The sequence below is a fragment of the Rhamphochromis sp. 'chilingali' genome (genome assembly GCF_963969265.1).
Source record: "Rhamphochromis sp. 'chilingali' genome assembly, chromosome: 7".
In the NCBI taxonomy this organism is placed as follows: Eukaryota; Metazoa; Chordata; class Actinopteri; order Cichliformes; family Cichlidae; genus Rhamphochromis; species Rhamphochromis sp. 'chilingali'.
The window spans coordinates 10901544-10927322 of record NC_137934.1 but is presented as its reverse complement, the minus strand read 5'-3'; the positions used below and the strand labels follow the sequence as shown (position 1 = coordinate 10927322).

At 40.8% G+C, this 25779-nt stretch overlaps 2 protein-coding genes across 5 annotated transcripts in view; one reads left to right on the top strand and one right to left on the bottom strand.

Moving 5' to 3' along the window:
* cacna1c (calcium channel, voltage-dependent, L type, alpha 1C subunit) overlaps nt 1–18514 on the bottom strand; it is a 227371-nt gene extending 208857 nt beyond the window's left edge. Inside the window, exon 1 of the mRNA XM_080886828.1 lies at nt 15752–18514. Coding sequence (XP_080742954.1) covers nt 15752–15875 — 124 coding nt within the window. The 5' untranslated portion in view covers nt 15876–18514. The remainder of the gene's footprint in view (nt 1–15751) is intronic.
* On the top strand, nt 11593–23142 carry dcp1b (decapping mRNA 1B). Of its 4 annotated transcripts, XM_080886831.1 has the most exons (12): nt 11593–11994; nt 12349–12389; nt 13274–13401; nt 18526–18592; nt 18710–18857; nt 19128–19226; nt 19390–19515; nt 19645–20125; nt 20280–20330; nt 20718–20944; nt 21068–21280; nt 21468–23142. In XM_080886831.1, the coding sequence occupies exons 1-12, from the start codon at nt 11836–11838 to the stop codon at nt 21543–21545; spliced, it is 1818 nt and encodes a 605-aa protein (XP_080742957.1). In that variant the 5' UTR covers nt 11593–11835; the 3' UTR covers nt 21546–23142. The 4 variants fall into 4 exon arrangements, with proteins under 4 accessions (XP_080742957.1, XP_080742956.1, XP_080742955.1 ...); XM_080886830.1 differs by having other exon boundaries at nt 12352–12389; nt 19390–20125; XM_080886829.1 differs by having other exon boundaries at nt 19390–20125.
* The last annotated feature ends 2637 nt before the right edge of the window (nt 23143–25779 follow it).

Genomic DNA, 25779 nt, shown 5'->3' with positions numbered 1-25779 from the left:
TGCTTGACATGTATGTCTTTAAAAAACAGAAAAGTTTAAAAAATGTTTAAAAGGTTTTTTGTTTTTCTTGGTTTTTAAATCAAATGTATCTAGGATTATTTCTTCAACTTGCAGTGACTGAAGACATGATACAAGGCCCAACATTAGCTGATTTTACCTTACTGTGGATGAATGTAGGTTTTAAAAAAGAATAATGCAAACTAACATAAAGGGATCACAAAGTTAATTGTGACTCGTATTATTTTTAAATGGCACTTTTCACGTTACAAAACACTGTTGAATGATTGGTTTCTGTTCATTTTATCACACCAAGAATTCAATTCCACCAATATTGAGCAACAACTGGTTTGGGTAACAGCTGACTGGCGCCTAATTGCCCAGATTTCCATCTATGTCAAGCACACTGATTGATGCCTTAGCTTCCTTAGCAGCTACTCTGCCCCTGTGGATTCTAATTAAAACACGTCTGGAAGAAATGCTTGATTAGTTTTTGCCCTTTTTTTAAATAAAGCAACAACTTTACCACCTGCAGCTAATCTGACTTCTCAAAAGATACCTTGATTCATCTGGATTTTCTTTAATTACGTTTATTGTCATTGAGTCTAACAAACCTAAAGCCAGTCTAAGCCTCCTTGTTAGTCCTGCATAGGAACTGAAGATTTTTTAAACCTGCTGTTGCATAGCTCCACTTCTACTTAAAAACCTCTGCTTACGTCTGTAAGTGAGAAACAACCTTAAAAACGTCAGTGCAGGGGTTTAGCAAATCGAGTCAAGTCATTACAGAGTGAGGTGAACTGGCAGATGGCCAACACCCCTGAGTAACAATTGCAAATCAATTAATATCCCCTAACGGATGTATCATGCCTCTAGCACAATGCCCACAGGGAAAATCAACTTGCTGATTACACAGCTAAAAACTGCTGCTGTAATAAGTGTGCATGCCTCTGTGTGTGAATACTTGTGCGCGTGTGCATCTCTACAATAACTAGAGATTCCACAGGTGTTTGTTTGTTTCCCAGCCCCGTCGGTCACACGTGCATTGCAGCAACAGGTCTGTATGTGCCTCAGTGCGAGAGTGCACTTTCACAACTCACTCAAAAGAGTCCTTAAAACTGAGATTATGCAGTAAAGATGATCATCAACTCTGAATTACAGGGTAGATCTAAAGATGCACGCTAATCGATGAAGGAAGGAGAATGTCAGATCTGGTGTTAGATGTCAGGAACTGTAAACTAAAGTTTCACATATCGACTGGTCTGAGACTTGTCTTTTCTTTCAGGTCCATCGATAAAGAGAAGAGAGGTCAGGGTTGGATGGAGAGGAGGGGCAGGAAGGGCTTAACTGTGGTTATTATTAAAACCGAACTGCTGTAACTTAGCCAAAGCATGATGTCTGTTATAGCTACACTGCATGAGGCTGCTGTCATCTTTCATGTGTAGAAAACTCGTTAAGTGGCCCCTAAAATATATCCACCTCCCTCCCCTCCACTTAATCCTTCTTAACAAATGAAAACTACAGATAAATATAGCACATAATTTAATATGGTTTCTATGACTTTGACCCATACATGCAAATGATTCATTCACCATTAAACAAAAAAACAAATGACTAGAGTAGAGCAGGATATAAAGAATGCTATCTCAGCGTCGATGTCTTTGTAATTCTTTAATAGCTGTCATGTAGCTGTCAATAGACCAATGAAGAATGAACTGTCCGTGGTGCTGAAACCACCACCCACATGTGCAGCCTGAGATAAGAATGCTAAATCCAAAAATAACAGGGCCCAAAAATTCACTTAGGTTTCTCTAATAGAGTTTAAAAGTCTTAATCTGACTCTTTTTTAAATGTTTGAACCTGAAAAGGTTGTTACAAGGTTTAACTTCACTTTTACAAGTGAAGTCATAAATCAATCTCCATTAGAAAAAGCTGACATGACTGTTAAACTGTGCTGTATCCATGTGCTGTTGACTTGTCCTAAAGTAAAATACATTTTGCAGAGTTCGCATGCTACACTTTTAGACAGCATTATGCACAGTGACCCACAAGATAACAAGTGACGCCTAATCGTGAAAAGAATCACATGTGTTAAACAGCAGTTTTCTTGATCTGCTTACTCTCACTTACACCCCATGGTGGTGATGGTATCCATTACTTGTTTGGATATCGTTTAAAGGGGACCCAAAAAAAATCTTTTCCGTTGATAATAATGGATTAAGAGGACATTGTGGCAATCAGGGCAACACTTGTCTTACAGACTGAACACACACCTGAACACACACATCATCGTGCTGTTCTGACTGTCATCAAACTAGCTTCTCAGGCTCCTGGGTAACATCCACCCTGTGGTGAGTTCCTCCTTGAAACAAACTGTTAGTGAAGGTGGCTCGCTGCGACACAGATGCACGCACGGATACACTTACATAGGCTACATACATACACACACACACACACATACACCGCCACCCCTCTCCTCATCCCCTGTTGCTATGGAACCTGTCGCCAAGGAAGAGGTATGTGGTTGTGCTGGAGGTGGTGGATGAAGTCGACGACGACCACGATGATGATGATGGTCAGGAGGGTGATAATAGTGATCGGATAAATAAGGGTTAGCTGAATTGTATGGTTCGGCTGGCCATAGGCGAATGCATTGCTGGGCTTTGCTCTCTGCAACGTGGGTGGAAGGAGCGACGCGTAATACTGCGCAATGCAAACAGAGCCTTTCCACTGACAGTACAACAGAGCACGGCACAGGATTTCAATCCACTCTTTGCCCGCGGATTCCCTTAAACACTTGAAAACTCCTTAAGGTTGAACTTTGGGTCGTGTTTTGTGCAAAACAATCTACTGTCCTCGCTGCCATCCCAAAAATAGCACACCATCAACCCAATTCTCAGCAGACAAATAAGTCCTACAGGCCCTCCTACTGCCACCTGTCATCTCTGCGATTTTCTCTCGTGCTGCCATCAAGGAGCTCTAAGAAAACTGAAAACTTGCTTTTAAAATGTGAAAAATAAAACTAGTGATTAGGAGAAAGGGGATCGATAGTGGTCGAGCTCGTTGGCAAGCGCCTTACGCCGGGTTGTGAAGTATCGTCAACATTCTGTATCTGCAGTTTAGTGTAGTTGTGCAAAATGCTGTCAGATGTTTCTTGAACAATAATATACACCGCCTACAACTGCCTGTTGGCTAAATATGACCACTGCCCACCCATTGTGCCACAGAGCTCACAGAGTTCCGGCTTGTCAAACCGACAAGCGTGGACGAAATCAAGCAAGGGAAAAAGGCCTCATCCGTATCTGTTCGCGGCTACCTGCAGCCTTCTGTTGCGTGATCATGGCACAAGTTCACTTGCTGCACAAAGTGCTGTGGGCCTGCGGGGAAAGATCAAATAGACAAACTGCACACACAGAGGGGAAGTGGAGAAAAGAGAGCTGCATCTGTCCATCTGTTGAAAATGAGTGAAGAGCTACCACCCCCTTTTCCCCCTCCTTCCCTCCACCTCCTCCTTTCCCCATCCCATCCCCATTTCGAGACCACATCATAGGCTACCTACTCCCTCCCTCCCGCCCTCATGCACAGTTAGATGTTTGTTAGTTACAAATAAAAAAGGCACCACATACCTTGATGGTTCTCAAGGGTGTCCTCCGGGATGTACATGTTTTTGCTTTCATTTACCATAAATGTAGTCCGGCGTTATCCCTATAGGTAAATGGAAGAGAGAGAGGGAAAAAAGCTGGAGAGGAAAATAACAAGAAGGGGGGAAAGCCCCCAAAAAATAAAGAAATTAAAGAAGAGGGGAGGAAAGAAGAAATAACTGTCTGACACGGACAGTTTTGGGTATTCCGTTGTTTTTGTTTATGGGGAGGGTTTCTTCCGATGGAGTGAATATTACCTAATCCCCATGATGGAGGTGAAGGCGAGAAAAAAGAGGGAGCTTTCGGCGGAACCGGCTGGGAAAACGCACCGGTGCATCCCTCGGTACATCCGGGCCCTAGGCAAGAAACATGAGACCAGCACCGCGTTCAATTCAATTCACACCTCTCTCTCTCTCTTTCTCTTTCTTCCTCCCCTCTCTCGTGTTTTTAATAAATGTATACAAAAAAGAAAGAAAGAAAGCAATTGAAAATGTTATAAAAAACGGGCGCTGTCAGTGACGGTCGCAATGGAAGTGCGCAAAAGACGCATTCGGGCGCATCTTCAACAGCGTGTCAAAATGTGAGAGAATGAAGCACGGGAGGTGGAAGTGATGGATGAAGAAAAGGAGGAGGAAGAGAAGAGGAGAAAAATTAGAAAACGAGAAGAGCGTAAATATTCCATCACGGGAAGCACGGGGTTAAATCTCCCAAAAGGTTGTCGGTTATTCCACGAATCTTTAGCAGAGTCCCCCCAAAAACAGAAGCCAGGCCGTCCTGTCTCATCCGGAGGCGGGTTTCTCTGTCTTGATCCAGTCCATGATGGTCCGGCAGTGTGTCTGTCAGTCAGTCTGTGTGCCTGTCTGCCTGTGTCTTACTGATTGGGAGTTAGAACTCTCTCTTCTCTCTGCCTCTGCTGCCTCTGCGGCTCAGCTCTGCAGTGATACCGAGAGAGAGTGAGAAAGAGAGCGAGAGAAAGAGAGAGAGCGAGAGGTAGCCCCCCTCCCAGTGCATGTAGACGCTTTGACTGTTTCCAGATGTGTGTGTGCCTGTGTGTGTGTGCCAGAGAGAGAGGGAGAGAGAGAGGAGAGAGCGAAAGAAGGAGGGAGACTGTATATGCAATAGTGTGGAACTGGCGGCTGGTATCCAGATGAGGATGAGGATGGTGAGGAGGAAGACAAAGATGATGATGATGAAGTGTGTGGGTGGTGAAAGGAGAGGAGGGCCCACAAAATGCAAAATATTTGGGAACAGAGGGCTCAATGAAAGAAAGGTGCTGAAACCTGTGAGAGTGTGTGTTGCAGACAGGAAGAGAGGGAGAGAGCACAGGGAAGAAGAAGAAGGGGAAAGTGTGCCTGCGTGTGTGTGAGAGAAGGGAAATAAAGCGGGATAATGATCCATGGCAGGCTTGAGCCCTACAAAGACTTTCATTTCTGCAGGAACAAACAGAGATCCGAGAAGTTATGTGTACATCTGATTTGTCCGTAGTGCCCACACATCTGGACTGTTTCAACCCCATTCTTTTCTTTGGCTAACGTTGTGTTTACACACACACCAAATATCTGGTTTTTCCAACTCTTTTATGACTCAAGCTCTGATCTTTTCATGGCTCTCTTAAGCAGGAAGAAACCGCAGGGAAGTTGATTTGTTAGATCCTCGGATGCTGTGTAAATGCAAACTCAAATCTCATAAAGTAGACGGGCTCAGGAAGGTCAATGCTCAAGGACTGACTGTGAACCTTTTTATCTAGAGGGCAATAAAATGATTTTGGGGGGGAATGTAATTATGTTTCTCTCTCATTCTCTTTCTTTCTCTGTCTCTCTCTCGCTCTCCTTTGCTATCAGGACAGTGAAGCAGGCTTTGACATTGTGCTCCATGGCCAGAAACAAATTTGTCCTGGCCCCTGAGGCACGCAAAGCCATTTTCTGGAGACATGGGCTCACTTTCTTAGGTAATACAACAAAGAATTGAAGCTCATTTGAGAGTAAAATGTCAAACAAAGTCAACAACATCAGCTCTTAACTAAATAGCTTCTGACCAGGCTTCCATGGCACAGAGTCAGCTTCGCTTATAGCTCACAGAGGCTTTGGGATAGAGCTTCTTGCGCAAATAACATGTCAGTTCTTAAATTGAGCTGGCTTCTTAAAAGCTGTCCACAGGCAGCTTGATATAAAAAAGATAAAACAAGCTATCTCAGGCTTATAAAGAACCTTGAGTGCCTTTATTTAGCGAATAAATTCAGAAGACAAAAAACTGCATCTGAACATTTCAAATTAGAGGATGATAATTAGACATCAAATGTGCACGAAGGCCTTATAGAAACCTCCACAAACATAATACTTAGGTTCAATAATACATCAGAAAGTACTGAAGGTACTCTTGATTCTATTCATGGCACTGGCCAGCCCATGTAATTGTTTCTTGACACTGAATACAAACTTCACAATGTGCAGGCCTCATGTCATTCTCACTGCAGGCTATAATCAGGAGGTGAATCTGATGACTCAACCCAGCCTGTATTCATTTGTTCAGTGCCATAGCACAAAATCACCACCCACCCATTCTGTAATAGAATAAAGCTTTTTGTCTACATGTGTCACTGCAGACATAGTAAAGACAGGGAGAAGAGTGATAAACGATTCTATTGATGACATCTGACAACTGAATTGTGTTTTTTAGAGGAATATATAGTGTTTTGTGAATCATATGTTATATTAATATACTGTATTTTGACGGAAATTGCAGACTGTTGAATGCCTGCGCTGGTGAATGAAATGAAATAATACCAGAATTTATTACAGAGGTTATTATAAAATAGCATCTCAGCAGTGAGTAAGAACTTTGTCTGCAGAAAATATATGCCTCAGTTGACTACAATATCACCATATTATTCAAAAGTTAATACTTATGTTTAAGTAGAAATTTAGAATTTTAACAATGAAGCTGGTCAAGGTGATGTGATTGGGTGGTTGCTCCTAGCCAACAGGCCAGCAACAGGGCCTCTCTAAAGAGTCACATGATAAAGATGCGATTCTAACTACTTTCACAGCTTTTTTAATTTATTTATTTATGTCTGTTGAGAGTTAGCAGGCTAGAAAGTTGTATTTATACCAGTTTATCCTCTTCCTATTATTTAAATATAACATAAATGTCAAATAAACGTTATGGAGAAAAATATCTGCCTCTGAAATTCTCAAGAAGGTAGAAATCACTACAAAACAGCAAATTCCCACTGCTGTAGATGGCTGCTTAAACATTACTGCACTGGTTGTGTCACAGATGGACTGTGAGATGCATCTTATTCTTCATTTTTGAGCCAGACCAGCTTCTGTTTGATTATGCTGGCCAGTGAATGGAAGACGGGAGGAAGGGAATGAGTGAGAGAAGGAAGAACGGATGGAGGGCAGGTCGTGGGAACAGACAATTCTGCCCAGGGGACGCACAAACACACATACACAAATGTCCTCAGTAATGCAGCCTGCACATGGAATACCAGTTCTATTTATGACTGTTCTATATTTGTGGGCCCAGGCCCTTTGTATGTGCAAATGTGTGTGCGAGTCTAAAGCCCAGTTGGTCTCTGGGAATCTCTGTACAGGCAAACATTCAAACGCTAGTATCCCATGTGGGAAACCAACAACCTGCTGGTCAATCAAAGGGGAATCCCCTGGTGAACAGAGAAAGATGCAAAACTTTGGATGAAAGTTTTTATTTTTATTACCAATCAAAAAATGTGTACTTTTAACATTGCCCCTTAAAAACAGAAAAAAAAGCATCTGGTTTATTATCTCTTAATAACATTAATTTTTTTTTATCTTAAAAAGAAAGAAAAGAAAATGGATACTGAGCTTGAGAGTCCCTTTCAGATAAACACAAACATTGGCCCCCTTTTCACTCATTTGTAGTCCATTCTTTGTACCAGACCATTTTCAGAGGAGTTGGGTTTTTTTTTGTTTGTTTAGTTTAAGTTACTTAAAGTTGACCTATGAATCATTCACGCAAAACTTAGAGAAAAAAAAACATGCACCAAACTCAAGAGATGATCCAGTGCTGTGTTTACACATTCAGACCCCAAAGATAACAAGGCATAAAATAACCACTCTTTTTTTTTTTTTACCAACAAGGTGATTCCCAAGAGTTGTTAGCTAAACATTTGGTATATCCCAGTATGGTCTTTAACAAATATGTGGAAACAGGACACACAGAGGACACAACAAGTGGAAGAGCTAAAAATTATTTAAAAATGTATCTGAAAGTCATGTAAAAGAAAGAAATAGGGGGGAAAAACTCTGACACAAGACATGAAAGATGAAGAGCAACTTCGGGTTCTGTATCTTGCCCAAGGATATTTTGGCATGCAGACTGGAGAGACTAGTAGTATGACCTGCTCTGCCACTAAAGTATACCTGGACAGAAAAACAAGATGAAACACAATTAACACAGTCATGGACAAGTGCCCCAGAGCCTAGACTTCAACATTACTGAAGCATTGTGGGATCATCTGGACAAAAAACAAGAAGAAAACCAGCCAAAATCCCAAGAAGAGCCTTGGATTTCCTTCAAGAAGCCTGGAGAACTATTCCTGAAGACTACTTAAAGAAGATCTAAGAAAGCATGCCTAAGAAAGTTCAGGCTGTACTGGAGAATAAAGGTGCTCAAACACTTCCTTTAAAACTCATTTGAATTGTTCACACTGTTATTGCCGTACATACTATATTGCTATGTAAGTTTGCACCTGTTTCAGTAAATCACTGCACTAATTTTCATGGAAAAATATAAATAAATGAGTGGTGATTCAAGACTTTTGCATGGTACTGTATAAACTCAAGTTTTTATATTTAAAGTCTAATGAGGACCTAGAAGAAAAATGTAATGTCTACCAGTATCTAGATGTATGGCTGAAGATAGTCCCAGATTGAACAATGTAGGAAGGCTCATTCAGTCATTGTGGTCATTATCTCACCTACAAAGATATTCCCTTAAAGTAATAAATGATACAGTCACATGACAAAGAACGTTTTCACTGGACTCTATGCAGACTTGTGAAAAACAAAGTACGCTCTCATCTTGATGCATTCTCAATCATCCAGGTAAGTAAATCTCCAAAGGTTGATTCTGTTCATCTGGACGTAGCGTTTTCAGTGGGAGAACCGTTTCGACACTCATCAAAGTGACTTCTTCAGTCTCAGCTGGCTGCAGGTTTCCCCACTGCTTTCACGGGAATCAAGAAAATAAGTAGCAGCCAGCTTATACCAAAGCATTCTCGAGTCAAATGTGAGGCCATCAGTCTGACAGCTAAAGCTTGGCTGAAATCGGGTCGTGCAACAGGACGATGCCAAGTGCACCAGCAAATCTACAACAGAATGGCTGGAAAATAAAAGTATCTAGGTGTGGCAATGACCCAGCCGAAGTCCAGACTTCAGCCTGATTGAAATACTGTGGTGGGACCTTAAGACAGCTGTGCATAAACAAATGCCTGCAAACCTCAATGAAATGAAGCAACATTGTAAAGAAGCCAAAATTCTTCTACAATGATGTGAGAGCCTGTAAGGTCCTACAGGAAATGATTACAGGAGTTTTTGGTGCTGAAGGGGGTTCTACAAACTATTGAATAATAAGGTGTATTTATTTTTACATGAGTACTTTTAGTACTTTTAAATATGTACATATAACAGTGTTTTACATGATGTTACTATTTTTTTCTTTTCAGCACACATCAGTTTGCATTTCCTTTAATATATAAAATAATCTTTCAATGTGTCTAGTACAGTATAGCACAGTGGGCATATAGAAACACAACACCCCAGAAAACAATGCTTATCCAAATCTTGCTATTCCAACACTCTGTCCACCAGATAAATCCATGCATCATTTCTGCCTGGGAGCCAATCATGAGCATCTCATGGTGTGTCCCCACTAGTCCACCACTAAAGACATCTATTCAGTCTTGACTGATTATCGGCAGTATTGACCTGCTGATGGATAAGTCATTAGCCTCATCATTTACTAACTCACACCCTGAACAAACAGATAAATAACACTCCGACAGACGTGCATGTGCGCCTTGAAACACACACAGCACTAAATCTCTGACAAATAGGCTCATGCTAAATCACCAGGAGGTTATTTTCATCTTAATGGAGACATGCGTGTCTTGGCCTGACCTGGAAGTGTTTCATTCATATTTAAGAGAAGGATTTGTGTACAGCCTTGGCGTGGTGAACCCTTCACCTTAAAACATCTGAAGCAGATATTTTTATCCAGTGTTTCTTGGGCTGAGTGAATAGCTGAATGTTTTTCTTTTTTTTAATTGTTTTTCTCAAGGACACTCTGATACAGCTCTTGATTTTACAAGTCAGACTTGTGCCAGGTTTAATTACTGAAGCAACTGTTAGCGTACCACTGTTACACTAATGAGAAGAAGTGCCTATATAAAGCTAAACAGTAATTTAGTGATGAAGAGCTTCTCTGTGATTTCAAGTCAGAGCATTACGTCTTGTGCAATCACTATCAGAAGGAAGAAGAGGAATGAGACCGGGCTCATATGTTCACTTGAAGAGTTTGCTATGCCTGCTCAAGCACCCTTGAAACAGAACAGAATGTGTTGAACTGAATATAGAGAATCATTGTCAGGTGATATTGTCTGATATGGCAATTGCTGAGATGAATTTCAAGAACTTACAGTCCTGAAAGTCCTGTTCCTGTATCAGTTACTGTCCTGTCCTTGAGTATTAATTTCAGGCAGGATGTGTCTCATTTCTGAAGCCTAGAGCTGGTAGATAATGTAAACCAAAAAGAAGAAGAAACAGTTTGAAATGACCTAGGAATAAGGGGAAAAAGATTTTTGCATAACAGTGGGATAAAAAAAATGAAATCCTTTTAAAATGCCTGACAAATGTTCACTGTAACTGTCAACTTTGTAAAACTTCACTAAGTAGGCTATCTTAACTGGGTCCAACAAGACACTAAAAGACTTTCAAGAAAAGGCAGCCTTTGCCCTTCTTCTCTCCTCTTTATCACTCCTTATTGAGCACAAATGGCTGAAAAACTCCTGATGTGACTCAGAACCAGAAAAAAAATGCAATTAAGAAAAATCTATCTCGACACTGAGACAGAGGTTATTTTCTTATGAAACGGAAATCTTTTAAGATGGATAGATGTCCATTTTAGAATATAAGTGGTTTTGCTTTTGACTGCTTGTGTCTACTCTTCTTTTTATGTAGACAACAAGACATTAAATATATTTGCAATGTAAGCCTTCTTACAAATACGCCTGTTTGTATTCTTCCTTTGCATTTAGATCAAGTCCAGCTCTTGCGATGAAATGGGAAAGGATGGATGCCCGATTTAGCCATCCCTTTGGCGCCTCCTAGTGCATTTGAAGGGTGGTGTTAGAGAGGATATGGTGCCATCAGTAATCATCACTGAAATATACCCTACTTAACAGAAAGGTGAATGATAAAAGAGAAACGTCAGCTGCTTACTTTTAGGACACACACACAATTAATGTAGCATGAAACAAGATAGCTTTAAATTAAAAAAAAAATACTAATGAACTCTCAGTGTACAGCAAAATATAATTTCTTTCTGTCACACACACACACACACACACACACACACACACACACACACACACACACACACACACACACACACACACACGCACACGCACACTACATAACAATACCATTATTATATATAGACAATATAAATAATTTAGCAAGCCCTTTTGATATAACATTACCTCATCTGACGTCAGTATAGTCTGTACTGATGACAGAGATATAATTAAATGAATGCTACCTGCAGCTAGAGAGCATAATGTACATACTGATATAATCATGGACGGTTTGTATAAGGAAATATATAGGAAATTCAGTGCAGTTGACTGCAGGACAGCTCCATCGATTTCTCGACGTTGATTGTCAAGGCTGAAATCGGCAGCTGCTGCGCAACTACTCACGTCTTCGTTGTTTACAATCTCGGTGAAATATGGCCATTTTCAAACTCACTCGTAGCAGTTAGAGCTAGGGAGCGCTTGACTTAGTTTTTTAACTATCAATTTTTAACTTGAAAAATAGAATACTGTGCAGCCATCGATTTATCTCCCTTTTCCTTTCCGTTTGTTTGGATTTTACCTCTTCTTACTGTGAGTCGGTAGCCGTTAAAGCTAGTTGACAAGCTAGCGTCTCCATAGGGAACAATGACAGCGACTTCAGCAGGTAGCAGTAGCTCTCTTGCCGCTAAAGGACTGGATATAAGTCTGGCTGCTTTGCAGCGACAAGACCCATACATCAATAACATTGTGGACCTGGCGAGCCAAGTTGCCCTGTATACTTACAACAACAGGACAAATGAGTGGGTAAGCCGGAGGGTTGGTGAATGTATCATGTGCTAACTTAGCTTTGTCACTGCCCGTTCGGCGCGCTTTGACAGATTGAAACTAACTCAGCTTATAGGAGTAAGAGACTATTGTTATTAACGTTATTTTCCATAAAAATAAAAATTGTTGTTGCTATGTTATGTTTTACTTCACATTATATTTGGAGAGTTCCCTGAAATGTGCTATTTTGACTATTTCGTCACCTACAAAAAGTCGAAATACTGGACTTCTTTTTGAAAGAATAGCGAGCTGGTGCACAAGTTAATATCAACAGAGATAAGGTTGAGCAATTATGACATGGAGTTGCTTTAATGTTGTCTTATTTGTTTTAAGGAGAAGACAGAAGTGGAAGGTACTCTTTTTATATATACAAGGTAATGAAAATATTAACACTGTTAATCATTGTCATTTGTGACACATTTACTAAATTACAAACTGTTAAGCTGGCATGAACGGGACGTAACAAAACTGAACTGAGTTTGATAATATACAAAACTATAATAATATATAACGTGACCTCTACAAAAGCAAAAGTTTTGGCGGTGCAGCAATGCTCAGGGAAACTGCAAGGTTACCAAGAGAAAGCCTCTTTTCTTTTAACAGAACATAGCAGCACAGCTTAGGTTTGCAAAGCTGCATCTGAATAAACCACAAGAATCCTGTCCTTTTGAGAGATGAGGCAAAAGTGGAGATGCACAGAGCTGAGAAAACCAAACTCAGCATATCAGAACAAACGCATCATACCAGCTGCCGAGCACGGTGGTGGAGGGTTGATGATTTAGGCTTGTTTTGCAGTGACAGGACCTGGATACCTTGTCGTAATTGAGCCCACCATGAGGATCAGATCTGGGGCCATCTGTTTGACATCTAATGCTTGGCTGAAATTGGGTCACGCAAGATGACAATAATCCCAAGCATAGCAGTAAATCTGCAACAGAATGACTGAAAAAGAAACTAATGAAGATGGTGCAGTGACCCAGTCAAAGTCCAGACCTCAACCTCAACATGACTGAAATTCTGTGGTGGAACCTTAAGAGAGCTGCACATAAATGAATGCCTGGAAACCTCAATGAAAAGAAGCTCCACTGTAAAGCAGAGTGGGCCAAAATTCCTCCACAATGATTTGAGAGACTGATAAAGTGAGACAGTGAAATTATTATTACTGCTGACAGTGGTTCTGCAAGCTACGTGACATACTTAGTTTTTCCACAGGACTACATAGAATATGACACTATATTCTGCTGTCTTCAAATTTCAGGTTGGCCTCTCCTAGGCATGGTTTTACCATTATGAACCGGCTCAGCATGCAGAATCTGACAGAGCCACTCACCAAAGACCTGGACTTCCAGCTCCAGGACCCGTTCCTGCTTTACCGCAACGCACGATGTAAGGAGAAACTGACTGACTGAATACACTGCAGTGATTTAATGCCATGTGAACTGTGCTTTCTTACTGCTAGTGTTTTTACCATCACACCAAAAGGGGAAGTAAAGTATTTTACCTAAACTTCTGAAGATTAGTCAATTCAAAGACTATCAAAGACTCTGTATCGTTTGAAATGTTTACACTAAAAAAAGACAACTGCATCGATATCCACAAGATATCGATGTAAAAGATGATGACATGATAAAAGTGCCCAAAGAGTCCAGCATGCACTTCATTAAAGTAGGAACTAGTAATTCCATATAAGGAACTAAGCTAAGGTACTCCAGTGAATTTTATCAGGCTGACTCCGAGACCTACATATGGCTCCCACATACACAAACACATTGTTGAGTGTGGCTCTGGGACAAGAGTCTGACAGCACTACAAAATCAGCCAGCGGAGATTAGATACGCTGCAACTGTCACTGATAATCTAAACACACATACATACACTCAGAAGTCGCTGGCACACACAGACCTCCCTCCCTGCCTCGGTCTCCCTCCATCAGGCTTAGTAAATGGCAGGTGGAATGCTGTGTTTAGATACCACTGAATTCCTTGTGCCTGCTTTGATCCTCTTACTGTAGTGCTTCATTTTTCTTACTGACACAAAGCCATTATTAAACATCCTGAAGGCTCAGAGCAATGATGCGTCTGGCATAAACTTTGCTCAGTGACCTCATTACACCTTTTGCACCAGCCTTAAATGCACTCGGGGTGCATTAAAGATGATCTGTGATAACGCTGGCCTGTGGTCAGAGCATCAGTAATGGAGAATGAATCTAAAGTGAGCTAACAAGCTTATCCATGGAAGGAGCAAACTTTAACAGCATATAAAACTAGTAATCAAAACACAGTTAATGATGGTTTCCTCTGATAAAATGCAATTATGGGGAGGAGTTATGACTCAAAGAGTCGGTGGTTACATGGCAAACCTAATGGTCTACCCTAATGACTCTATTTGATTACGATGATTGAATAAAGATGATAAAACATCAGAAAAGGAGCTATGCAAAACAATAGTAGCAGAAACAAACAATGGTATTAAAACAACCACACAAACTGCACCTCAGATGCTGTGAAAAACATCTCAAGTTCAGCATGACTAAGCCAACATTCACTGAGCGGTTCCAGGATGATGGTGTTTGTGTGGTGTCCTTCCAGAAAACTGCATAAACAGGGCCAAAATTTATATTGCTGTAAATGGTTCTTCATTGTCTGAATCATAAGCTGCTGGTAATGCTGCCAGTCCTAATGCGCCATGACCTCTGTGTGGACGGGGCCGTGGAATCTTATCATTAGATAAACATGTTGCTCTCAGCGCTGCTGTAACTTCCTGGAATGACCGTTGGCACAAAGTGGCAACCAATGCTAAAAATAAAGCACGGAGATATACCAAAGAACAAGGCAATATTTAGGGAGGAGATATTTGCCCAAAGCAAGGCATTATTTATCCAGGCACATATCTTAGTCTACATGATTAAAAGGAAGACTATTTAGAGTCCTGTCTAGCATCTGCACTTGTAATGTTCAGTTGCCCCGTTATTCACATACAGCTGTTCAGCTGATTTTTGTGAATTTTGGTTGTTGCTGATGAGCAATATAGAGCTAAAACTTGTATGATCTAATTTTTATGATTTTGACAAATTTTCGAATCTTTCTTGCAGCTTTGGTTAGAACTCATTATCAGTCCAGCAGTAAATTGTATTGTTTTTTCTTGCACTATACTATCTGTACCCTGGTAACAAAAATCTGCCTTTTTATTATCATGCATAAGCATGTCAAATGGACTCACAAATTTGACTTACCAGAGTCGCGCTTTAATGACTTTTTGTGGCAGTGGTTAACAAATGAATGAGGATTAGGTGATGAGAAGTTAACAGACTTCTGTTTCAACACAGTGGGTGGAAAAACATCAGTGAGGTAATAAGATGAATCGATGTGCGGTTAAAATGATATGATAATGACAGTTGACACACCCTGACTTCTGTGCTTTTTACTCTTTCTCTTCAGTTGCACAGATGCTTTCATGCAATGTGGACTTCTAGTGTATTACAAATCGATGTACTGTGATAGCATAGCATAGCATCTTTATTTATAACGCACTTTACATCCAACAATGTTGACCAAAGTGCTACAAATAAAACAGGTAAAAGGTCGTGAGCATCATCCTAATCAGTCATTTCCACCCCTAATATCAGCACTTAGATTTAACACTGATGTGGGTCGGATCGTCTGGTATGTAATCCACTGGTATGTCTGGTATGTCATATATCTAAGAAGTACATCAATGGCTATATGGAGATTCTTACCTCCAGGTGGGATGTATCGATATCCCAGGTCTCTCTCTGTCACCAGCAATCCTCTAAATCTGACTTCGGGTTCCTCCTGCAGCCTCTCATGTTTAGGTTTCCTCTCAAACAGGCCCCTCAGCATGATCTCTCAGTGTTCTCACAGTCCGATGATGATATTACCTCTTTCTGTCTCCACAACGTAAAAATTGCTCAGAACTGATATTAAAAAGCAGTGCCAGTAATTACTTATCTGGCCAATAGATGCCAAACGCGATGCTCCGCTTCCTTTTTCTTCTTTAGGACCACAGATCTACTGATGGCGCTGTGTAAATATCAGGTTGTACACATACAGGTTTCCCAGTAGTTCTTTATTATGAGGGTTTCAGATGCAGAAGAGCAATTTGAACATCCTTGCAGTTAAGTCTCAAGAGGAAGGTGTAACAGAAGTGGTATACGAGACTTTACTAGCTGTGAATGTCAATATTTACTCCTCCTCCAGTTTTCCCTGAAATGTCCTCTCATGCAACAGCATCAGTTTGCTTTACTTCAGGAGCACGTAATTCCTGAAAAACCTCCAGGAAACTAAACGCTGGCGAAAAGGATGTTATTACTCTTCCTCATGACTGATACTATGAACTTCCTTCACAAAGGTGATCTCATACTGCAGTGAAAGTGTACCAAATTTATCTTGGTCATCACTTCTGCTTGTAAATTTGGCTGAATTTATGACTCTACTAAAGGTAAACAGTCTCACAGTAACAGAGTAACTGAAATGTCAACTTTAAGCGTTGTTTCTCAAACATAAAACACAAGACTTTTTTTTTTTAAAGTGTCCCGTTGAAGAGTTTCTAAAGGCTGGTGCTTTCTGATGGGCTGCTATATCGTAGGCGCAGAGGGTTTCAAAGGACCACACAGGTTCAGTTGTGAATCACTTACAGGCTTTGCTGGGTTTCCAATATATTTTGTTCAAACCGTAACAGACAGGCTGTGTCTGTGGTGGTTTTTGAAGCTGTCACTCTTCCTGATATCAGTCTCAAGCTTAAGTTGTAGTCCTGCTGAAGTTGTCGTCCCACGTGGCCGTTCAGTGGAGTTCCCGGTCGAGTTGGTTTGGTACTTTGCTCGAGGCATACATTTCAAAAACCCCTCTGTCTTTCTCTTTCAATTTCCAGTGTCGAGTGGAGCTCTCTCTTTCTCCCTCTCGAATTTGTAACCTTATGGCCACAACCACTTTTCGGCTCTCTCGCTCGCTCTCTCTCTGTATCGCTCTATCGCCCTCACTCTTTTTTTCTCTTTCCTATCTTGTTGATATAGTTTCTACAGGTCCTGTTGGTGTGGAAGTCTTCTATTTTAAAAGCACATGCACATCTTTTATCTTATCTTCTTCTCCCTTTCTTTGAGACTGAGAGAGAGCAACATGCTGGCCAAATGGAGTGTCTAATGTCTGAAATGTCACAGGTTCTTTTTAGTATTCACTGACATGTTTCTATTTTGATGTGCTTAACGATCTCCCCTGTAACACACTTCACTTCTTTCCATTCATCTTGCTCATTTTTCCTCCATTTTCCAGCTGTCAGACTTTCACCGTGTCTCTCTCCGTCTGTCGAATAGTCTCATCCCCTGTGAGCACACTGAGCACTAAGTGGCTCTGGCTCCACCAGTCAGCCTCCCACTGCAGTTACTTATTTGGTCCTGGGCTTATTTTCCCAGGCTCAACTGAACTCTCTGTGTACGTATGTGTCTCAGCCTCTCCCTCTCTGTCTGTTCCCCTCATCCACTTTGACCTCGATGCCTTACCCAGCCCCATTTGTAGCCAAGTGGGTGTGTATTTTTGTTCATGTCTGTGTGTGTGTGTGTGGGAATGTGTCTTGTATTCAATTGGATTACATAAGAACTTAGTCATGGTATAGACCCCACTGATTGTTCTTTTTTTTTTTTTTTTACCTTATTTACTTATCTTTGCGTTACTTAAGTTTTTCTCTGTACTTAATTTACTCTCATATCTTTTACTCTTTGCCTCTTTTCTTTTTGGGGATTGGGATCTTCCCCAGACATCAACAAACAGCAGCAAAGTTGTTTTTGTCTTGGGCAGAGTAGCACCATGAGTATTGCTAGAGCCCTCCACTCACATGTCTTCTCATTTGATAAACTTGTCATGCAGGTTGAACATCCAAGTTGATAAAGGAAAAAGTTCAACGACTTCAGGATCTGGGCTTCTTTAGAACATCACGGGAAATTAATTTTTTCCATGCAAAATTCTAAGCCCTTCCTTAGTGGCTGCAATTAAGTGGTTATGCAACAACGATAAATTTTTCAAAAGAAAGCACAAATGCAAACAGTAAAATTAATCACTTTGTAAAATAGTTCATCCCATCTACAAAACTGGGCAAGTGTCTTTTTCCTCCCTTGCTGACCGTGTTTACGTAGATCAGGGCACTCCTGGGGCCCATGTTTCATTGTATAATTGCATCGCTGGCTTTTGTTCCTATTGGCTTGGCTGGGAAATGACTCATTTTAAACCCTGGGGTTATACTCACCAGGGCTAATAATAAACAGTTTATCTATCTGTTAGGTCTGCACTGACGTCATTGCAGCAAAATTGTGCTACAGCATGGCTACACATTCATTCAATTGTCTGGGAAACTCATTTTGTTGTCTGCTGACCTGGACTGAGCAGACAGTTTTATTATTACACCAAGCTAACTAGATTTTCAACAGGGTCATTACTGCAAATAATTTGCTGGATTTTTGTTAATGTAATGTGCTCAAAAGTTCAATTCTGTCTTCTTCCCCAGTGGCAATCCATGGGATTTGGTTCTATGATAAGGAGGACTGTCAGCGCATCGCCCAGAGGATGAAGATGTAAGTAACTGTAATTGGATGATCTTCAAAACAAGATTTGGTGTGCTTAAAAATGACTAATGAGTTATGGACCAGCTGCCAAAGCTTGACAGAAGACTCTTTTATTCATGTGTGCAGTCTGACCCAGCAGGAGCAGGTCCTGGCTCAGTCCCAGGGTGGTTGGTTATCCCCAGGAGAAGTAAGAGCAGGGGGAGGGGGAAAAGGTGAAGCAAAGGGAGTGGACATCATCCAGATGTTAACCAAAGCCCGCACAGAGTATGATAAGGTATGTGCACACTGTAGGATTTTGAAGAGAATAAAACAATTAGAACAACACAGATTAAAATGCTGGGAATAGCTAAGCCCTAATAATCTTTGCATTTACATTTGTTCATTTAGACCTATAGGATGCAGGGAGTATTTTCTAGGATCCTCAGTTAGTCACTTATAGTAATCTACTTTTTTGGCAATTTTTGTGATATAGTTTTTATGTATTTATTTACTTATTTTGTTAATTGTCTGTCCTTTGTCTATTCTCTCTGTGCACCTGTCTTAGGAAAAATCAACCTCAGAGCCAAAGGAGATTGGTGGCAGCAGTGTTCTTTATGGAAACCCCCACCTGATTAAACCAATACCCGTTAAACCAAACACTCAGGTAGAACACCCAGTTTAACCCTGTTAAAATCACATTTTTCATGTACAAAAGAGAGTTTGTAATGGTTTTCTTCCATTGTTGTGTATAAAACCCTGCTAGTGTTGTTTCTGTTTGTGCCTCTAACTCATCATCTTTCTTATTCTACTGTGCTTCTCTCATCTAGGACAATGAAGGTGCTGAGCCCAAGTCTCTTTCTTTGGCTACTCTGTTTGGCTCTCAGCAACGTTCAACTAAACCTGACTCTGACCCTTTTGCAAATGCTCCAGCACTGGGATCATCAGCGGGAAAAGTATCTCGCCCGCCTGTAGCTCGCACACTCACCTACGATGATACAGTGAACTCTGGCAGAAATGTGGCCTCTGATGGAGGAATCAAGGCTGTGGAAGATGGAGCAAATGTTGTTTCTGGCTTGTTGCAGAGTCCCTCAAGCGCTCACCAGCAGCAGCACTGCCCGGCCATCGCAAAGCTCATGCAGGGACAGAGAGGTGTCGGGACTGTGGGAGGGGTGCTTCAGACCGTGTCCGAGTCCCCCGAGAACCGGCTGTGTGACAACGGGGTGCCGCTGGAGCATCACCACCACCACCATCATCTTTACCACCATCAGCAACAACAACACCATCACCAGCATCAGCTTCATCCTGATCCAATCAGGAGACTTTTCCAAACCCAACCACCTCCTCTACCCACCACCTCTTTCTCCTCTGCGGCCCCTAATTGTTGCTCCAACCCTTCCTCTCTACAGCAGAACCCTCATCTCTCCTCCCAGCCTGTAATGGTGAATTCTGTGTCACGCTCTCACCTTCAAGCACAACAAAGCCAGCAGCTGTTTATCAGCTTGTCCAATTCTCAACCTGAAATTAAGCAAAACAGCCAGACTGCTCCAGCTGCACAGGGAACAGGTGGGAAAATCTTTTGTGTTAAGTGTTCACAAACAAACAAGCTAACCCTGTACTGAATCAGTGTGCTACATACATTTTTATAATTACAATGCTAATAAACTATGGGAAGAATAACTTTTCTATAGTTTTAATGGGATTCTCCTTGCTTTACCAGGTTTGTTGTCATCTCAGGTGACCAGTAATCAAGTCATTCAACCTTCACAAGGTATAGTATTCAAGTTTTTTATTGTTTGCAGTCGCTAACTAGCAGGGTTTTAGTGTTGTGCACAAACTTAAGCCGATCGTTACTGAAGCTCTAACCAGTTTTTCCAATAATTTGAAACTACATATAAACAGTAGTTAAATTAAGAAACTGCAGAGGAACTATTTTTTTTCCCAGTTACAAGACACATTATCTGTAGTAAGTTCCATTGCAGTGTTTCCCACAGGACTGGAGCTCATACATGTACATGCATGCACAATGCACGGAAATCCACACTTTTGGAAATGATTTACTGTAGAGTGCACTCACCAACCACTTCATTAGGTGCACCTGTTTAGCTGCTCATTAAAAGTAATTCTTGTTTTTGGTACCTTCGTGCTTTCTCGTCAGGATTGTCTCACGTGCCAGGTATGGTGTCACCTCATGAGCTCCTCCAAAAGCTCCAGTTGGTCCAGCAGGAGCAGAGCCTGGCCTCTAGTGAGCCACCTCGGATCTGTCCAGGACTGGCTCCTCGATTCCTGGGGCCAGCCCAAAACCAGGGTGCATGCGTGATTTTAGGCACAATTCCAAACCCAACTGTAGCCACTGCAGGTCAGAAAGCTGCGCTGCAGTTACAGGTAAAGCCCAGTGTAAACAGTTAGTAGTTGATTTTATCAATTATATAAACAGAGCAAATGGCAAATGCTAGTTAAATTGGTGACTTGATAGCTGCAACAGTACAGTGCTCCCTGTCTGTGTAGGTGATCTCGCCTCAGAGGATACCAGCCACTGTTGCCCCAAATCTGCTCCTTTCCCCGAGTATGTTCACTCAGACAAAGCCTAGCAGTGGGTTGTCTGCAGTTGGTCAGGAGAGCTCCCACACACCCTCAACTGTGCCCAGACCCCCTCTGCAGGAGGAGGTCAGAATCCTTTCCAGAAGTCAGCTTCAAGCCACACTGCTGCATCTGATACAGGTGATTATTCCTTAAAGTTTGTGGTCTATTATGGCTTCACAACGGGGCTCGCTGTCCAGTTGTTGTGCTCACGTTGTAGCCAAATCAGTGCAGTTGTTTTGTTTGCAAAGAGAAAAACAGAGAATAAGCAAAAACAAACACACACACTTGAGGATTTTGTATGAAGTTGCCTGCTTGTGTATTTCAGAACGACAGCTCATTCCTGGACTCCATCTATGAAGCCTATGCCAGCCGCTTTGCTAAGGACTCCAGCAACAAGTATTGATGCAGCTTCACACCCTCGTTCTACACACGCACCCTTCCCGGAGGCTACTTCTTACACCTCATATGGATGCACCACTTCCTATTCCAAATCACACACACACGTACTTAAACACACACTCTGTACCTCCTCTGCACTCTATCGTTAGGAAGCCTGACTCTGTTTGCTCCAAGCCAAGTCTCTTGTTGCACAAAGCTATCACAAGTAACATCATGTTCAAAAAAAATTTGGTTTAGTCTGTTGAATACAGATTTTACCCTTGACCTCACCCTTTGAGTCTTTAGCAAAAACAAAACATGCTGCAAACCTTCCAGTTTTCCAGGATGTTTCTGATACTCTTTCTTTTCCAGTAAGTGTAGCAATATTTCCTTTCAGTCAGTTGTCTCACACCAGCCAGCCTTTAACAAACAAGTCTTCCTAGTCTAGAGCTAAAAGACATCTTCAGATATTATTTTAATCTCTTATTATTTTACTTGGGCATAACAGGTTTGTGTATTTTACCACCAGCAGGTTTTTAAATCTGTTATTACATTGTCGTGATGACTTTTATTCCTATCCTTTTTAACAGACACGAGCAGTGATAAGTGTCTACATTGTAATTTTAGTTAACTAACTGTTGTCAGCTGGTGCATATTGAAGTGGACGAGCAAGCCTGCGGCATAACTTTATCCGGCAATCGCTGAAATTGTGAAGGAAAGAAAAGGGGTTTTTTTTGCAGCACTTTCTGAATATTATAATGTGTTTGAAGGAAAGGGAAAGGAAGGAAAACGTCAATGTCAGTCCAGCTTAAAAAGACAAGAAAATTACAGGAGCCTGACAACCTGCACTACCTCACAGAGAACTAGTTTGGAGGTATACCTGTGTTTTAAATCAAGTGGCATAAAGGTGATTGGTTTACGTCGCATAGTAAGGAATTTGTGTTCGCTTTATGTAAAGAGATTTCAGAAAATTAAATATCACCTAAGCTGATAAACGGTTCTAAACAAATGAAGCCTAGAGTGGTCTATTAATATGATTTAATAATCTGAAGCTTAGAAGATTTGGTTAATTAAATCATCAACAGCAACATTGTTAATTGTTCAGGTTTGTTGTAGACCCGGTGGAGATTGAACATAAAATTTAAAAGGTTTTATTGCATTTGCACAATACTGTTAAACTACTTTTGCCACGTAAAGTGATATTTCTCATTCAGTTGTTTCTCATTCGGCACTTAAATTGCCTACATTTTTTCAGAGTCCGGGTTTTTAGTTGGTAATTAACGTGCGTGTTAAACTCATAGCCAGCCTGGACAGTAGCTACCAGGCAGAAACATCAGCAGCAGCAAAAGCAGAGAATATCATTCAGGAAAAAAAAGAGGAAGATTTTATTCCCTATTTTTTTACTCAAGAAGAAAATTGTACAAATAACCAGCATGTATTTAAAGGTATATCAGAATGTAAAGTTTAAGATTTTACAGCATATTGTCAGATGCTGTTTTAATTCAAAACTCATCTGTACTGTTTCTGTAACCAGAATATTAAAATGTTTCTATGGGCTTTTTTTTTTTTTTCTTTTTGGCTGGGATGTTTTCCCATTACATAAACTGGAATATATTTTTATTGGCTATTAAATGTTAAAAAAAAAAAAACTGTGTCTGTTGTTGTTTTTTTGTTGTCCTCATATATTTGTTGGGCACAACCTGAAGTAATTTCAGTAAATTTACGCTCAGCAGCCACTACATTAGGTGCTCTAGTTTAACTGCTTAGTAATGTAAATATCTAAATAGCCAATCACAAGGTGGGAACTGAATGCGTATTGCCATTTGGACATGGTCAAAAGGACTTTCTGAAGTTTAAATTGACCATGAGAATGAGGAAGAAAAATTATTTAAGGTACATTTATTACAACCAAGCAGGATCCAATTTTGATGGTGGCTCAGCTCACTTTTCTATTTCATTACAAAAAAAGATGAGGGCAGATTAAAGTTGCCACCTCTACAGCCTACACTACAAATTCAAGTATAAACAACTATCTGACTGCACCATGAACCAATGTGTATAATAATTATAACCTCACAATACCCTGTTAGCAAATTTGTTTTATGTGAGATCATGCTTTAAACATAACCTCATCTCAAACTTTGTTCTAAATATGAGTTCGCTGTACTCAAATGGGCTCCACAGTCACCAGATCTCAGTCCAATAGAGCACCTTTGTGATATGTTAAGGCACATCTGAAGGCAAAGGGCGCAAGCTTTGTACAAGCAAGGTGTACCTAGTGAAGTGTATGGAACAGACCAACCTCGATCATACAGCGTGAGTTTTTTTAGTAATAAATTGCTCCCTGTTTTTGACGGTTAACTAAAGACACAGTAAAATACAGTTTAATAAGGTTTCTGGCATCAGCGTAATTTTAACTGGAACGCTGGAACATTTGGTCGCACTTTCAGGGCTTATGTATAAATCACGTCCACATCAGCACAGGAAGTACCCGCTTAATGGATGTTGTGTTTGTGAAACTGCTCTTGCCTTCAAATGGCAATTTGATCATTTCATGATACATAAACTCAGTGTCCCAAACACTCAAGACAAAAACCTGTGCAGGTTTCACAATGCCATAAGCCGTGTACATAGATGAGAAGTAGATTTCTTGTATAGAAATGCAAATGTAAACAAAATCAGCCTGCAGATTTGGATCATGTGATATGGCTAAAATCACCAGAACTGGCACCGAGTCTGCTTTCACAAGTGCTATTTACTGTCAGGAACGTCAAACATCACTTTTTACACAGTCTCATTGCGCTCTCCCTCCCAGTAGATTAGTGTGGGAAAACTAGGCTTCCTCTCCTCTCCCTTCCTGCTTCCTCTCCTCAGCCAGCCTTGTCATGGATTCTACTTACCATTAACTTCAGTAGCGGTGTAGCAGAGTTAAACTTTGATTCAAATAAAAGAGTTAATGGTGATCTTTGTGAATGTCAGGGTGGATGGATAATATTTTTAAGACTTTTTATGAGTACATTTTTATTAAGGGATGATGCCCATACATGCACACATATTCTTTTTTCTAAGACTCGGAGGTTCCAGACCATTGCTTTAGCTGATGGAGCTAAATGTAAGGGCTGACTATTAGCCCTGGCCTAGAGTAATCAATGACTTCTGGTGTGTGTGTGTGTGTGTGTGTGTGTGTGTGTGTGTGTGTGTGTGTGTGTGTGTGTGTGTGTGTGTGTGTGTGTGTGTGTGTGTGTGTGTGTGTGTGTGTGTGTGCCCTTGCCCAGAGAGGCGGAGTCTCTGATTTGTATAGGGACTCCAGATCACTTTTGTCAGTGCTGTATTCTCAAAAGGAAGATATTGTGCAGTGGTCTACTTTAAATTTCAAGAAAATATTCGTGTAATTCTTCTCACTTTCCTAGTCTCAGTCTTTCACTCTTCAAACACAGGCTGGGACAATAAGCCAACTCTGCAGGAGCACAGGTGAGTAATACTTTCTTTGGGGATATCTGCTCTAGTACCGTAGTGTTAGTAGAAGTGTGTTTAGCATGTAAATCATAAAGTAAGGATGCCAAGCTACATTTAAAATTGAGATTAGAAAAAAAAAGGAATTTTTTGATAGAAAAGTGCATTTTATAAGACCTTCAGATTCCTTTATTGTCACCTGCACAGATAAAAACAAGAATATGACATTTAAAACTGAGCCAGGAGCTAACTCGATTAGTTAACTAAAGAAGAACAAATGGTAGGTTCTCCAATAATAAAAGTCTCACTTAAATAATAAATATACACATATTCTCTCTGGTGTACACTTGTGTGCTGCCTAAATCCCTGCATGTCCGAACTGTGTGAACATGCAGTTAAATGCAGATAGTTGGCCTCTGCACACCACCACAGTGGACTTTAAATCAAAAAGCAAGATATGACTGAAGTGCAGACTTCCAGATTTAATTCAAGGAATTTATCAAAAGTATTGCATAAGCTGTTTAGGAATTTCAGATGTTTTTAAGCCCCTCCCCCATTTTCAGATACTCAAAAGAAATTGGACAACATAACATAAAAAGGATATTTTTAATATTGGAATGAAAAAAGTGAAGTGTCATCTGATCAGTTTTGCAGCATTTGTCTGAGCCTGAGCACAGAGTACAGCCCTGTATCCCTCAGAATTCATCTCGCTCCTTCTATCAGAAGTCACATCATCAATAAACACTGGCATCATTCAAAGCATGCCACTTCCACTAAAAATGATACTTTTCGGATTATGAGCTATT

What these genes read in the sequence shown, in the direction of transcription:
- dcp1b (XM_080886829.1), top strand. Translation starts at nt 11,836, where the DNA reads ATGACAGCGACTTCAGCAGGTAGCAGTAGCTCTCTTGCCGCTAAAGGA. An exon ending in ACTCTTTTTATATATACAAG is followed by an intron (nt 12,390 to 13,273) that starts GTAATGAAAATA and finishes TTCAAATTTCAG; the next exon opens with GTTGGCCTCTCCTAGGCATG. An exon ending in TCCAGCTGCACAGGGAACAG is followed by an intron (nt 20,126 to 20,279) that starts GTGGGAAAATCT and finishes TTGCTTTACCAG; the next exon opens with GTTTGTTGTCATCTCAGGTG.